Source organism: Cynocephalus volans, chromosome 13, assembly GCF_027409185.1.
Source record: "Cynocephalus volans isolate mCynVol1 chromosome 13, mCynVol1.pri, whole genome shotgun sequence".
Classification (NCBI taxonomy): Eukaryota; Metazoa; Chordata; class Mammalia; order Dermoptera; family Cynocephalidae; genus Cynocephalus; species Cynocephalus volans.
In genome coordinates this window covers 63,896,651-63,912,337 of record NC_084472.1, presented here as the reverse complement: position 1 = coordinate 63,912,337, position 15,687 = coordinate 63,896,651, and the positions used below count along the sequence as shown (strand labels likewise).

Genomic DNA, 15,687 nt, shown 5'->3' with positions numbered 1-15,687 from the left:
GAGGTATTTGAAATTTACCAAAGGTTACACAATTCATTATTGACAGAGTTATAAATTAAATTCCAGCTGACTGATTTTGAAGACCATACTCTTTCCATTTTTCTACACTACTTCCACTGTAACTGTGCCCCAACATATTGTTCATCATGTTTGTAAAATGAGACTATGTTTTGATACCTCTTTAATAATTTTAATTAAATGTGTTATTTTGCGATAATTGTAGATCTGCATGCAGTTGTAGGAAATAATATGGAGTGACCCCATGTACCCTTTACCTACTTTTTCCCTATGGTAACTGTTTGCAAAACTATAGTCCAATGTCACAACCAAGATATTGACAATAATACAGTCAAGACATAGGACATTTTCATCACTACAAAGACCTATCATATTGCACTTTTCTAACTACTCCTACCCCCCACACAAACCCACCTCTCCTATCCATAACCCCTGGATATTACTAATCTGTCCTTCAGTTCTGTAATTTTATTTCAAGAATGTTATATGAATGAAATCACACCATACATAATCTTTGGGGATTGGTGTTTCTTCACTCCCCCAATATAATTCTCTCAAGGTTCATCATTGCTGTATCTTCTTTTAGTTTGGCCCTTCTTATTGAGGAGTAGTATTGCATGTGAATAGATCACAGTTTGTTTAACCATTCACCCAATGATGCATATCTGGTTTGTTTTCAGGGATATTTCAAATAAAGCAGTATGAACATTTGTGCATAGGTTTGTGTACGAACAGAGGTTTTCATTTCTCTGGGATAAATTTCCAGGAGTACAATTGCTGGGTCATATGGTAGTTACGTATTTAGGTTGTTTAAGAAACTGCCAGATTGTTTTCTGGCAGTACTTCACATTCCCATCAGTAACATATGAGTGATCCAGCTTCTCTGCATTTTTTGCCAGCATTTGGTGTTGTCCCTGTTTTTTTATTTTGGCCTTTCCAATAGGTGTGTAGAGAAAGCTCATGGTGGTTTTAATTTGCATATCCCTAATGGCTAATGATGTCCGACATCTGTTCATGTGCTTATTTGCTATCCATATATCATCTTTGATGAAATGTCTGTTTATGTCCTTTGCCTATTGTGTAATTGAATTTTTTTTTTAACTGAAGAGTTTTGAAAGATTTTTACATTAGTCCTTTGTGAGAGATGTGTAGTTTTGAGTATTTTCTTCCAGTTGATAACTTGTCTTTTCATCCTCTTAGTGGGGTCTTTTACAGAGCAAAAGTTATTAATTTCGATGAGATGAGTTTATCAATTTTGTTATGGATGATGCTTTTGGTGTCAAGTCTAAGAACTCTTTATCTAGTCCTAGATTTTCTTCTACACCTTTCTAAAAGCTTTATAGTTTCACTTTTTACATTTAAGTTTGTGATCTCTTTTGAGTTATGAGGTGTGTGTGAGGTTCACTTCATTCGTCTATGAATACTCAATTAATCCAGCAACATTTGTTGAAAAGGTATCTCCTCTTCATTAAGCTTATTTGCACCTTTGTCAGAGGTCTGTTACATGTGTTTGTATGGGTCCCTATTTGAAAACAAACTTTGTCTTAATCATATGGTCTGAATGTATGCCTATATCAAAGCTCCTACAAATCTCCATGAGTGAACAAAAGCATTCACTAATGATGCTTTAATGTCCAAGTAAGGAGAAACTAGAAGAGAAAATGAATTCTAATGTCTACATATACTGTAAAGGACAACTATTTCATATTCACTACTCTAAAACATTAATTATTTTAAGATATTCTAAAATTTAATTGGGTCACTTCCAATAATGCTGTTTTACCAGTCATATGTGTTAGTTGTAAACAATGGAAACTGGCACTGACTGATTTAGACAGAAATTTATTACTCTTTTAAATATTTCTAATTAGAAGTAGAGAGCTGGAGAGCCAGATTAAAGACTAAACAAGCATAAATAAATCCTAAAATCATTAAAGTGACTTGATTTGTACAGTAGAGGCAACAATTTGCATTGTTTCTACTGTTGCATCAATAAATTGATCTAGTAGAAATGATTACTCTGTCTTCTGAGAATATCTTTCCACTGAGTTGCCTCTTTTGTCACTGTCTGTCATAGGTTCACGTAATTGGTAAAACCTAGCTCATGTTCTTATGTTCAAGAGGCAAGGGAGACAAAGAAAGAATAATTTCGGCATTTCATTTTCTATAATGCAAGGCATTACTTGCCACCTTCTACACCTATAGCATGGGGGTACTCCCCAAATATGGGGAAGAGACTCAAATGGTAGGTAAAAAAATAGATGACAAATGGCCAGCATAGCCATTCCTACTGATAATTTATTTAGTTATTTATGGAGGCATAGTATAATCTATTTCTCCTAGCTCACTAGGGTTCTGTGGCAATATATGGTAATAAACAACTTGCTTTCAAATTATTCTGTGAGAGTCCTTCATTTATTCTAGAATCACTTGGAGAAATTAAAACCAAACCAAACACAAACAAATAATTTTCTTGCCCAGAGATCAACTAAATTCTCTGGGAGTGAGTCTTGTCATTGCTATTTATGAAAACAAACAAGGGGAATAACCCTCACAACCCCTGTCCCGTGATTGTAATATACATTCAGTGCTGAGAACTGCTGCTTCAAGAGGTAAGACTATTTGGCCTTATTCATTAAGTTGAATGCTAGGTCAGGCTTATAACTGCTTTGCTTCTCATTCCACCTCCCCTCCCCACCGCCCGTTTTTATACAGAGGCAGGTTAGACATACACACACTCTACTTGCAACAATTATGGTTAGTCATTCAAATATCTTCATTTTTCTTCAACTTCGCTATCACAAACCCTAGTTCTCGATAAAGGTAAATAACTTGCTTTGAAAATATTCTAAGTCAAAATTGTCACAGGAAGAAGGTCCCACAATGAGGAAGAGCCATAGCCAATTTCTTGGTTGTCAGTGGCATTCTGGAGGATCACGTGACATCTAGCAGAACACTAGGAAATCACTATGACATTCAATCAGCTGAGGAAGTTTCATTTCTGCGCATGGTTATTCAGGCCAGCCCACATGCTAATGATCATAAATGCAGGACACATACAAAAATCATCTATTTGGAGGCATTTAAGACTACCAAAGACAAAACTGCCAATTTAATTTTATAGGAAACTCAAAAAAATAGACAAAATGAAAATTCTAGACCTGAAAATAAAATAATCAAAATTGATACAAGTGAATAGCTTCAACAGTAGATTATTCATAGATGAATAGAAAATTGTGAACTGGAAGAAATATCAGAAAAAAATTCATCCTGAAGCTTTGAGAGACATACAGAAAAGAAAAATCACAGACACAAAGGAAATATAGAAGAAACTACCGAACACGAGTTAGAAAAGAGAGAAAGAATGGACAGAATTATTTGAAGCGGTAATGGTAGATAATATTTTAAAACTGAAGAAAGATGCAAAGCCACAGAATCAGAAAAGCACTATAAATCCCAAGAAAGATGAATAGAATGCAAACTACATTTCTACATATCATAGTGAAACTCCTGAAAACCAAAGACAAAGAGGATGTTAAAAGCAGCCAGAAGAAAAAAGACTAATAATTTTTAAAAGACTACCAGCTGATTTCTTAATGCAAACAATAGTAGGCAGAAGAGCTATTTGTTTCCAGAGCTAGAAAAACAAAATGCTTCTGTGGCATTGATTCTCTCTCTCCTTTTAAATTTTATTATTATTTTTTATTGCAACATAATTGGTTATGCATATCTGTAGAATACAGTGTCGAATATCAGTACCTGTGTGCAATATGTGATGCTCAAATCAGTATAATTAGTATATTCAGTATTACACAATGTGATCATTTTTTGTGGCCCTTTACTGATTTCTCAGTAATCCCCCTCCCACTCTCCCTTTCCAACCACTGGCAGCCTCAGTTCTGTTCTCTCCTTTTGAATATACAATAAAGTATTGCAATTGTTGTTATCTTTCCTTCTTTTTTGGTGGAGGAGAGCATGGTGCTGATAACACTAAGGTCAAGGTTTCAGATCCCAACACTCGTTGGCCCCTGCCTGCCCCCTACCCAAAGACTTAAGTTATGGCACTGATTATCAATCAGGCAAGACCTTAGAATCACCCAGCGCCTTTCCAGGATGCAAAAACTCACTTCTTATTGGTCTCCTTGCCAACAGTCTTACTTCTCTACAATCTATTCTACACCCCAGCCTGACTTTTAAACAGAACGGGAATCTTGTTAATTCAAGAAGCATTTAATCTCTCTTGTAAAACACATCAGTAACTTCCTAGGTTCTTAGAACACTTCACGTTCCCTTATTCTGGGCCTTTATCTCAACACTCCATACCCAACCAGACACATAGGAGTATTATTATCTGGATTTGCTATTTCTTGGGAATGGAACTTTTAACAAACCATTCTTCGTTCATGACTTCACAGCTTGGTGGTCACTTTCTCGGTAAACCATAACAGCATATACTATCCATGTGGACACAGGAGGTATTTGCCATACATATGCTGACTCAAATCTCTTTTTCCCCCACCATCCATCTATACCATACCTCCTCAAGTACAAAACAAAGAAAGAATATACGAAACCTGTTAGCTATCAGGAGCAAGGCGTTGCACTGTAGTAACTGTCTTTCACAGCTGTGAACCCAGACCTATGAAGAATACAAAATTGACTCTCAGCTACAGATTTTTTAATAAAGTCTGAAGCACTGAATCCCAGTTAGGAAAACCATCATTGCATCATTCAGAATTTAGTGAGTCTTAGATTAAGTACAATTTAAACAGCCATGGTATTCTAAAAATACTTAGATTAGAATAAGAAAGTCTTTGAAGAGCAGCCATATTTGGTGGTGGAAGTACCAGCTAGATATCGAGAGAGCAGACAGAAAGTGTGAGCCAGAGTCCTCAGGGAGCTTTAACTTATGTTCATCACATTGTTTAAAAAGTGAATGTCTGTACTTCAGAAAAATTTTTGGTGTATCCTTTTCTGTGTTCAAATTATAGACAGTCAGCCAAGTAGTGTAACGTGGCCGATTTAATGGATAACTAATTTTACATTTCAGGAATGCCAATTCAGAGATTTTAGTGGTTTATAATAGTCTAACATGTCATACATTTTTCCTATTGCCTAAAATATCCTCATTGTGTGGCAACGGTTATCAACCCTAGCAGCACAATTAAAAACACTTGCGGGAACTTTAAAAGAGTACCCATGCTCACATCCAGCCAGACTAATTCAATGAGAAAAGCCCATGCAGAAGTATAAAGTTCTGTAGGTGATTCCCATATGCAGTCATAGTTGAGAGACATTTATTTATTTATTTATTTTGATAAAGGGCTAAGTAATGTAGATAGCTCTGCAAAGTATCAGGAAGCAGCAGAAAGTGTGTTAAGTAGTCTTTGGAGTTCTAAATAGTTGTCATGTTTTAAATGTACAGAATAGTACATTTCATACATGTGCATAAATTTGGTAGCTCATAATTAAACTCAACATCATGATTTAGCATTAGATGTACTTTTGTTTAGAAAATTTACATAACTAATACCTAAAGATTCTAAAGTCTGACGGAGTCTATATGTGTCCATTCAAAGTGTCCTGAACAAATATCTGTACAGTAACTTCTTTATAGTGACATACATTTTTTTCACTGCATAGCATGCATAGCATTTTTTCCTGCAATCTAAATAACTTAAAGTTGAGTGAAGTGAATGATATATCAGCTTCACAACAAGTTAGCAATGAAAGAAAACACATTTGCTTTGAAGAGTACACCTAACTGTGTTGGTTGCTACATGCCCGAATACTTGCATATTGCCAACTGATAGCTGTTGCATAGCAGTTATTACACTTAACTTGAAGTTGCAAACCTAGATATAAGCTTATACAAACACATAAACCCAACTTGAAGTTGCAAACCTAGATATAAGCTTATACAAACACATAAACCCAACCCATGTCTTTGTAACACTGACTGATTCATTTTGCTTCTTCTGAATTTCAGTTTATTTGTAAAATGGGGCAAAAATTAAACATGCTTTCAAAAGCTTGCTGGGAGAATTATATATATGTGAAAATTCTTTATAAGCTGTAAAATGCATAGTACACACAAAATGCAACATGATTATGTTACTATTATGAAGTCTCAAATTAAATTAAGCTTCAAAATGTGTTTGTGTTTCCAGTAATTTTACAGTTAAACAAAAAAAATTAACCAAGCCTTTTTTTTTTTACAACGAATAAAGTAAATTAGCGACAAAATATCTTGCACATGTTCACAGATTACAATCATCACTAATAATTTCAAACACCATAAAACAAGTTTTTTTTATTAAATGAATTTCTGTTCTGTGCTTTTAACAAAATACTAGTTCCTATTCCATCCAATTTCACTGACAGTTGAAATATTTCCATTGATATATGTGACAATATAAAAATGAATTACTCAGAGAATAATTCTGCTCTGTATCTTAAAATAAAACAAATAAGGATTTATGTAGAAAGTTAATGAAAATGTTCTCTATCTAGAATTTGTGGGCTCTATGGACAAAGTTACAATAGCTTGAAGAAAAAAGAAAATACTGTGTGTAAAGAGAGGCAAAAGTAATAAAATTGAAGCTAAAGGTATTATAGTATATTCCCATTTAATTCTTTTGTCTCTTTTGAAAGAAATAATTTTTCCTTAAAACTAGCACTTGAAAATGTGTGAAATCTGGAGATTATCTATAAGTGGTAGGAATAAAGGTAATCTTTGTTTTTATTTTGTATTGCTTGCCTTTTATGTTCTACAGTTTCTAAAATGAAATTGATGTAAATAGAAACAGTCCAAAGACAAAAATACTTAATAGTTCTACTCAACAGTATCCACATAGCTGATTATGAACCAAACAGAACCATGCTTACTAGTAAAAATACTTCAGAAAGATGACACCTATGCCCAATACACAGGCCTCAGATTAAACTAATTCCTTTATTCCGTTTTATACTGATCCAAAATATCAACAATTATTGCGTACTTTTGAAAGATATTTAAGGAAATTGGGAATGTAGATCTTACAAAGATATGTGAACACAGTATATTTACTGCTCACAATTTATGAATTTATCATTTGAAAGATTTTTCTAAGTACTGAGTACAGTCATTGTTATTTGAGAGAAGGAATGCCATCTTCAAAGTTCACCTTGCCAGCAGTCATCTGTAAATCTATCAAGATAAAAACTGAGATGTGAATCCTTATATCCTACCTCTGATTAACCACTTCCCCCAGGTATTACGTAGCATGAACATTTAATATCAAAATCCAGGCACATGTCTGGATTTGGTTTTTACAGTTTGGCTTACTTTTATTTTCTTTGTTTTTGGCTTTAAGGTTTTAAAATTCAAAGAACATCAGGCATGCCCTTATGCACACATAGGTATGAAGAAAAAAAAAATTCTCACCAATGTACAGTTTCTAAGCGTACCTGAAATATCATATACACAAATATGCAGTTGCAAATAATGTGATATATATGGATTGGGTAGAGGTATATAAAACCTTTTTCTACTCTAAAATTCTAAGTACCGTTAATATTTGCAAGCATATATACAGATACACAAAAACGTGGCAGATGCACACGTAGTATTAATATAAATGAGTCACCATGAATAAAAATCTAGAATAAAATAGAGAGCTCAAATAACTGGAATTTTCATACATTCTAAATCCATATTTAGAATAAGAAAGAGATAAATTATAAATAAACATGGATATCATGGATGCATTTCAGAAAGCAATGCCCAGGACACACAATATTCTGGAATGAATAAAGCATTAAACACACCTAATACAACTTCTATATCTTAAACTCATAGATTGGGAATTCATGTATAAAGTAATAATCCTGAAACTTCTTTTGAACTTTGGAATAGTCAAAACTAATGTTATTTGTACATTTTATCTTAAATATGTTTATTGCATCTAATTATTGTCAAAATGGTAATGTATGTCATACAAGACATCATCTCTCTTTACAGAATAGTTTTTAGAGATATGAAAGGCCAGAGAAATTTTTAAATGCTCTAATGGACAAAAGAGCTATGCAAATGTACACTCACAAATTCCTATTTATTTTAATGAGTGAGCTTCTATAAAAGGATAAACTTTCATAAACATCTCTCATGAACAACACCACTTTCATCTGCTTTCACCAGAGAAAAGCTGTTTGTCAAAGAAAAAGGAAAATTTAAAGTGTTTACAGAAGGGAGATCAATAATCATTAAGCCAGGAATGGAGGTGTCTTGAGGTTTTAATCAAGGAGGGAGAGAGGGCAAGAGGTAGGTGAATAACAATAAGTTGTTAAAACAGGTGGAGAATATGCAAAAAAAAAAAAAAATTCCAAATAGATGTTAAGCTCATAAAGTCAGTGCTCATCAAATACTCCTATGTGTGCCTGCACATTCCCCTGCATCCCCTACATCCCCTACATCCAAGCTGGGGCAAAGAGGCCTGATGTACTGAGAGGCAATGATGTAGGAGTTACTGTAAATAACTCTGGCTTGATACAACATGACTCTGTAACACACACACACACCACACACACCACACACACCACACACACACGCACACACCAGTGTACACTGCCTGATTAACAGTAGGTACTCCATGATCAAATGATTCAAAGAACATCAGGCATGCCCTTATGCATACATAGATATTAAAAAAAATGATTGTGGAGAACACCCACACACACACACACACACATACATACACATACTGGAGTATATGTACACACACATACACACCACCCTACCCTGAGACAAACCTCTGGCACCCACACATACCAGTAACAGTCTCTCACCTGATTTTGAGTAAAAAAATAGAAAAACAGTCTATATAAAATACTATTTTGCCTGTGTACAATGTGCCTGTTAATATTCACACTGATGTATTTGGATGGAATTCCTTGAAAACAATGATGTGAGGCCTGAGTCTAGAATCAGTCAAACTATAGTAGCCTGGAATTTGTACAATGATGTTGATGATGGTGATTGTGATAATAATGATATCATGACGAGATCACTACATAATGCTGCATTTATTTTCGATAAATTTAGAGTCAATAAGCAAGGTATTAAGCTATTAATGGTTTAAGTAACTAAGTATGGCTAAGTATGGCTGCAAATCAAGAACAGATTGGATATTCTGCAATACATAACTTGCTTAATAAATTTAACCAATCAAAGGTCAGAAGAAAACAGGTAATCGAGGCAAAGAGATAAACAATGTTGACCAACATGCTTTTGTTTTATTTTTATTAGCGTTTTTACGTACCCTTTTCTTTAAAAAAAAACTGACCGCCATGGTACCTTGTGAATTATAATACCAATCATGCAGCAGATAAGATGGCTAGATGAACTAGACAATTTTGGGCTTTTAAATCCTGTAAAAGGAGAACAATATTTTTATAGAAACAGTAATATATTATAATAAAAACAATATAGAATTTAAGAAAATGACTCTTTATAAGAGTCAGATCATTGTCCTTTTTACAACTTGATAAACATAAAATTTTAGTCATTTAATAAACATATTTTCAGTGAGTCATAGTAAAATTCAGGAAAATAATTCTATTTATTTCTCAAAACAATTTTCCCAAGTGGAAGAAAAGCTGATTAATAAACAGAGACAAATTTCAAGACTGACACTCAATTTCTTTCACACTTCCTGATTTTCCAAATAGTTGCCTATAATGGACTATACTCAACAGGTTGTGCTAGATTCTCTAAGACTCATGGGAAGGGACCTTTAAACTTGGAAGCAAGAAATGCTTTACTACCTGCATTCAGCAGGGTTATACTAAACACTGATTTGTGAGGAGCACAGGATACATTAGAATATTTCATCATAAAACATGTTTTCCTGTCATAATTATCTTTGATGCAATTGGTCTCATACTCAGGCTTTTTTTTTTTTTAAATAGCATATAACTAAATTTGATTTTTGCAAGACTGAGTTCTGTCCATAATAAATCAAATATTTATGCATATTCAATTAGAATTATTTATATTTCGAAATTTAGTTTTGGACATAAACCACAGAAGAAATAACATGTATTCTTTGAGTTAAAAATAATATTTGGAAATGCTTGTAGTTATGAATCCATAAAATTATGAACACATAATATGAAAATGAAATATTGATATTTAAATAATTCCCATTTCTGTGATTTGGGGTATGACTGTATATTGTAGTTTTTTAAAGTTCACAATATTTGCTTAGAGTTTTGCTATTTTACAGGACCCACATAACTTATCAAGCTCACAGAACTCTGTGAAGTTTTATTATTTGAATTTACTTTTCTGAATACTAGAATATTCCGAATAAGAAAGTCTCTAAGGTTTTTTTTAATGATGTTCATCTGTATAGCCAAGGTGAATTTCATACTTTGATCTAATATTAAAACAAAACTGTTTTAACATCAAACTTTGAAGTTCACATTTCTCAAGTAAAAATGGAAGAAAAAATCAATTAGTTTGTATACAAACACGCTTTTATTGTTTTCTGTGAAGGCCGCCCTTTACAAAGACATGGCTCTAAACAGTGAATATAGAAAAGGATGCTTTTGAAACATAAATATACATTTGCACACATCGTTAGGTAGAAATGGTGTTCTAGAACGACATTTCAAAGGCTGTTAATGCCATAGTTACCCAAAAAACACTAAATCCTCTTTTCTTGGTTCCTATCTTACAGTTAGGTTACAAATTCAATTTTTATTGTATGAAATCCTGGAAAGCTCAAATGAGGAAGGAATCCTGTTGATACCAGGGCCAAGTGCGCAGAAGGGGGCTTCTCAAGGCTATATTCCTGTGTCATTTTCATGAGCACGGTGATTCTGAAGGCAGATACATATCTCGCTGGGGGTTTAGTTCATCCTTGAGTTTATACAGACTGAGGTGTCCGACACAATGACGATTTCAAGAAGACGAAAGGGCGAGAATGACGAGCAAGCACCCTGTCAGAGAGCACAGAGCTCCAAAGGTCAAGTTAAGAAGATGACTCCCCACTCTGGCTCTAGCTCCGCACCTCCCTTCCTGGCTGACAGCTGTGCCGGTGACAGGTTGAGCGCTGCGTCCGGACTGCGAGAAGCAACCAGCCGCCTGGACAACCGCGGCTTTTCACGTGGGTTCGTCCTTATCTCCCGGGGAACGGGAGAGGCGCATTCTTCCACGCTAGAAAAGCCCTTCAAACCTGGCTGAGGGTCTGAACCCATGAACCCAGCCCTGCTCTCTCTTGCCCTGGAGGGTGGGGGCTAGGGTGGGGGCTGGGGTGGGGGCGCGCAGCAGCGCACGGAGGCTCCAGGCTGGGGGATGGAGGGCTTTGTTGTCACCAGCTTTGTAGCCCTTGCTCTTTCAGCCTCCCAGCCTTCTGGATCTGCCTGAGTCCGAGAATAGGTCCCTTACGTCTTTGGGGTACAGTCAGTGGGAAACACAGCCTGCTTTTCCCCTTCGTCCCGTCCCCAACACCTGCCCCCGCCAACTCCCGACGAAGCGACATCTGGGTGCGTGGTGATCTCTCTTCTCCGGACTCTGCTATTCCTTTGTTCAACTTCAACTCTCTAGCAATACGTTTCTTCTCTCTCCCTCCCCTCCCCCCCCCCCCCCCCCCCCGCCTCCGGGGCTGGGGATTAACGAAGATCTCCCTTTATTTTCCTTTCCTCAAGTTGGATGGCTCATCCATCCAGCAGGGAACGCAGGGAACGTTCTAGCTCAAGGCCGCTTTGCCCCAGGATTCCAGAGCTTCGCAGAACTGGAACTGTGAGAACAGTGAGGTAGAGAAACATCCAGGGAATCCGGGAAAGGGCACTTTCTCTCCCAGATCGAGTTTCCCTTCCCTGTTCTGGACCTGCCGGTGGGTCGGTCTAGTTGCCGCCTTACGTCCCGCGCTCCCCGGGGACCTCCTACCCGTCGCTCAGTCCGCCCCTCGGTCCGCAAAGTCTGGGCACTCCCCGCCCAGGTGCCGGCCCCTCCTCTCCCGCCCCTTCTGGTCCAGACCCCAGGTCCTCTACGACCGTCACCGCGTCCCCCTAACCTCCTTGTCTGGTCACTGAAGAAGTTTTGAACCCCCCGGGGTCTACACCATTTCTCTCCCAAGTCAGGCAGAGCATCTCTCGGGAAGAGAGTAGGAAAGGTCTCCATAAACTTTGCTGTGTCGTGGGCGAGTGCGTGAGCCCACACCTGCCTGTACCCGGGCGCAGGTGCACATGTCGGGAGCATACACAGGGCGAGGGAGCCTGCCAGGGGGCAACTGCTAAGGGCGCGTTGAAATTGAACTCGCGGCAGCCGGCAGGGACGCGTGGCGCCGGGAGCAGGGGGTTTCGAAATGGGCTTGGGAAGCGGGGACCAGAACATGGTGATTCTACACACAGACACACAGACACACACGCACAGGGAGCTGTTCTACCCGAAAGGCGCCCACTTTGGAGAACAGACCGCTGTGGATGGCCCCGCATATGAATCTCCTCCGAGGCACATTCATCTAGGGAGCTGACAGTCCCTTTCGTCTACCGGACTTCCCAGTATGGTCGAAACCAGCCCCGCGCACTTGAGGATGGGGACCGAGGAGCTCCCGGAGCCCTCAGCTCCATCTGCAGGAGCCCCCAGGCAGGTGCCCCCGGCCCGGCCGAGCAACAAGCGGGCTGTCCTCCGAAGAGCCGGGACCTCTTGGCCCCTGTCCCTGCGCGGGTCACCCTCTCTCTGCCCCCAAGCAGCCAGCCGGGCCGAACGAGCGCAGGGAAAGGAGAACGCGAAGCGAGCAACTCACCCCCAGCTTCCTGCTGCGGATTTTCACGTAGCCCTGCTTGACTATGTCGTTAAAGTTGGAGGCCATGGCCAGCGCGTTCGGGCTCGTCCGCCCCGCGAGCCGCTTCCCGGAGTCGACAGCCGCCGTCCGCCGCCGGCGCCGCGCAGGTCTCGCATCCAGCCGGCCGCCGCCCGGCCCTCCGAGAGCTCCCGCCGGCGGGGACGCGGGGTGGGCGGCAGGGCCTCCGCGGACGGGGATCGGGGCCCGGCGCCGCGAGCAGCGCCAGCCCTCCGCGCTCGGGTCTTCTCCTCCGCCCCCCGCCGCGACCCGCGCCACCGCCGCCCGGGGCAGCACCCACGGGCCGGCGCCTCACTCGGCGGCGCACAGCTGGCCGGAGCGCACCATCGCGGCTCCCCGGCGCGGGGGAGGGGAGGGACGGGGGGGCGGGCTGATGCGCCGGCCCGGCTCCCTCCCCCCGGCCCGCGGGGTGGCTGGGCTCGGAGATGCTCGGAAGACGCGCTCCATCACTCCCGACGCGGGCGGGGAGCTCCGCCCGCCACCGCGCGCCCCGGGGACCGCCGCCCACCCGGCTCCCCGAGCCCGCCGCGCTCTCCCGGGTGCGGAATTCCTAAGGACGCAGTTTTCCTCATTCCGGGGCTCTTAATCTCCACTCCCAAGCTGGACACCGGGGACGGGGCGGTGGGGAGACTTCCGAAGCACAAGGCAAAGGGGACAGGGACAAGTGTGTATTTTTTTCAATGGCCGTGTTTACGGTGCATTTTTATTCCCCAGCACACGCGGCCGTTCCAGGTCTTCGCCCCGCGTGGAAGTGCTGATCGGTGCACACAAAGAGACCAATCGTGCGCATGTGTCTAATCCTCCCGCTGCTGAGGAGTCTGAAGCCATCAGCCAGGCAGTCCGCCGCCGACGTCCTCTACCGAAGGAGCGGAGAAGACCGACCCCAGCGGCTTGATTTATGCATGCGCGTTCCCCAGCTGTGACTGAGAGTGGCTCGTGGCTTTTCATCTTCTCAGGAAATGGAAACCAGAGCTCTTATCAGTGGATGCAAATCGTCTATTGAAATGCCGAACTTGTAAAAACAAAAGAATGAAGAACTTTCTCCCCTTTATGTGGAAAGGCATGATATTTATAAGTAGGATTTTCTCTATTGTAAAGATTTTAATTTTAAAAATTATATCATTTTACCAGATTCAAGGAAAAAGAGGGAGTATTGAGTTTTGGCTGGAGGCAATACAGGGATTTTTGCCATAGGCGAGGATATTTAGTACTTAGTAGCGAAGGATGTTTCCAATTAAGAAAAAAAATGCATACAGGTTGAAATTTGTATGGTGCCTATTTCTTTTATAGAGTTTATATTTAATAAAAGTTCGAAAGGTCATTTTTATTTCTGCTTATTAAAGCGAACAGTATTTTTCCAGGTTCTTATCTAAAATTTCCTAGTCCTATCTGGGACATAATGAAAGACAGAAAGGAAAGAAATAATTCATAAGAGAGAAAGGAAACTGAACTTGAGAGGAGAAAAATATAAAAGCTTGAAGGATAAGGTAGCATGTCCCTTGCCCTGAATCAAATGAGCATCCCAAGGGTGATTATTGTCCCATCCTTAGTTAAGAGTCTCCATCTAGAGCCCATATAAACCAATGGTAATTCTAACTTGCTAAACAGCACACTGTTCCTATTCATTCATGCTGCAAGCTTTTTTTCTTTTTTTTTTTCCTTTGGACTACCCACCATACAAAGTAGATGGTGGGGCAGCTACTTAGTATAACATGGCTAGGTCCTTTAGATTCTCACTCTGCAATGAGCTCAAGCCCTGACCTTCCCAGATAATTTGCATAATCTCCATTTTTACTCCTTGTAATTTCCTCCTCTAAAAGCCTGGGACATGTTGTCTATGCCACTTATTTCTTATTATTTCATAGGCTGAATGACTATTTTTTTTAAATATGAAGACTGCTTTAGCTTTGCAAATTCCTTAAATACATATTTAATTCAGTCCTTTTTGAAGCCACATATATTAAATACAGAATGCTTGCCTTTTACTAGATAAGGAAACTGAGGCTCAGGGACTTTCAGCTGCAGAGCCACAATTACAAGGTTGCTTTTGGGTCTACAATTATATGCATGACGACCGACTTTCGCCCTTAATGATCTGTTTCCACAACTCAATTGTACAATGTTTGAAGTCAAGGATTAATTTTGTCTCAGCAACAATCTCAGTGCTTACATAAAAACGATCAGGTATGGTAGGTAACTGTGGCTTTTAATGATTATATAATGATTGTGCCTACACTCAAATGTTTATGAAGGTCTTTATAACACCTAGCATGATTTAAATATTCTCCAATATTTCATTTTCATTTTTATATTTGTGATTTAACAATTTATCTGTGTCTCCTCCTCTTTTTATATTCTTTGCCACTTGAAAATACTAGGTTATTTTTCATGTGAATGTTCCTAATTCTGGATTTGGTTGATTGTATCCTTATGGCAGCATTTAACATATTCACCTAAGCCCCATATTTCCTGTTAACTATTAATGTGGCTTAAAAATTTGACTACATTTTAAAAAAAAATTTTTTACGATAATAATTAATAAGAGATGTTGCATGTATCCTACAGAATCACGGGGAACGGAACAAAATGCCTGGCTCTGCCATTGATTAGAGGGTTAAAGTGTTGTCAGCCTAATCCATACATTATAAAGTTATAAATTACATATAAAATATAAATTATATAAATCTAAAATTATAAAATATATAAAATTACAAAGTTCTCCAACTTTCCACCTGATGGATTTTGTAGCCACTGATGATCATTGCTTACCTGAATTATTTCATTAGGAATTTCAAAGTTGTGATTTTCTAATTTTGATGTT

General features: G+C 39.2%; 1 protein-coding gene across 1 annotated transcript in view; it reads right to left on the bottom strand.

The window, feature by feature from the left end:
- Positions 1 to 12,875, bottom strand: part of DOK6 (docking protein 6) — a 430,993-nt gene extending 418,118 nt beyond the window's left edge. The window contains exon 1 of the mRNA XM_063077456.1: positions 12,810 to 12,875. Within this exon, the coding sequence (XP_062933526.1) occupies positions 12,810 to 12,875 (66 nt within the window). The remainder of the gene's footprint in view (positions 1 to 12,809) is intronic.
- Between the last annotated feature and the right edge of the window lie 2,812 nt (positions 12,876 to 15,687).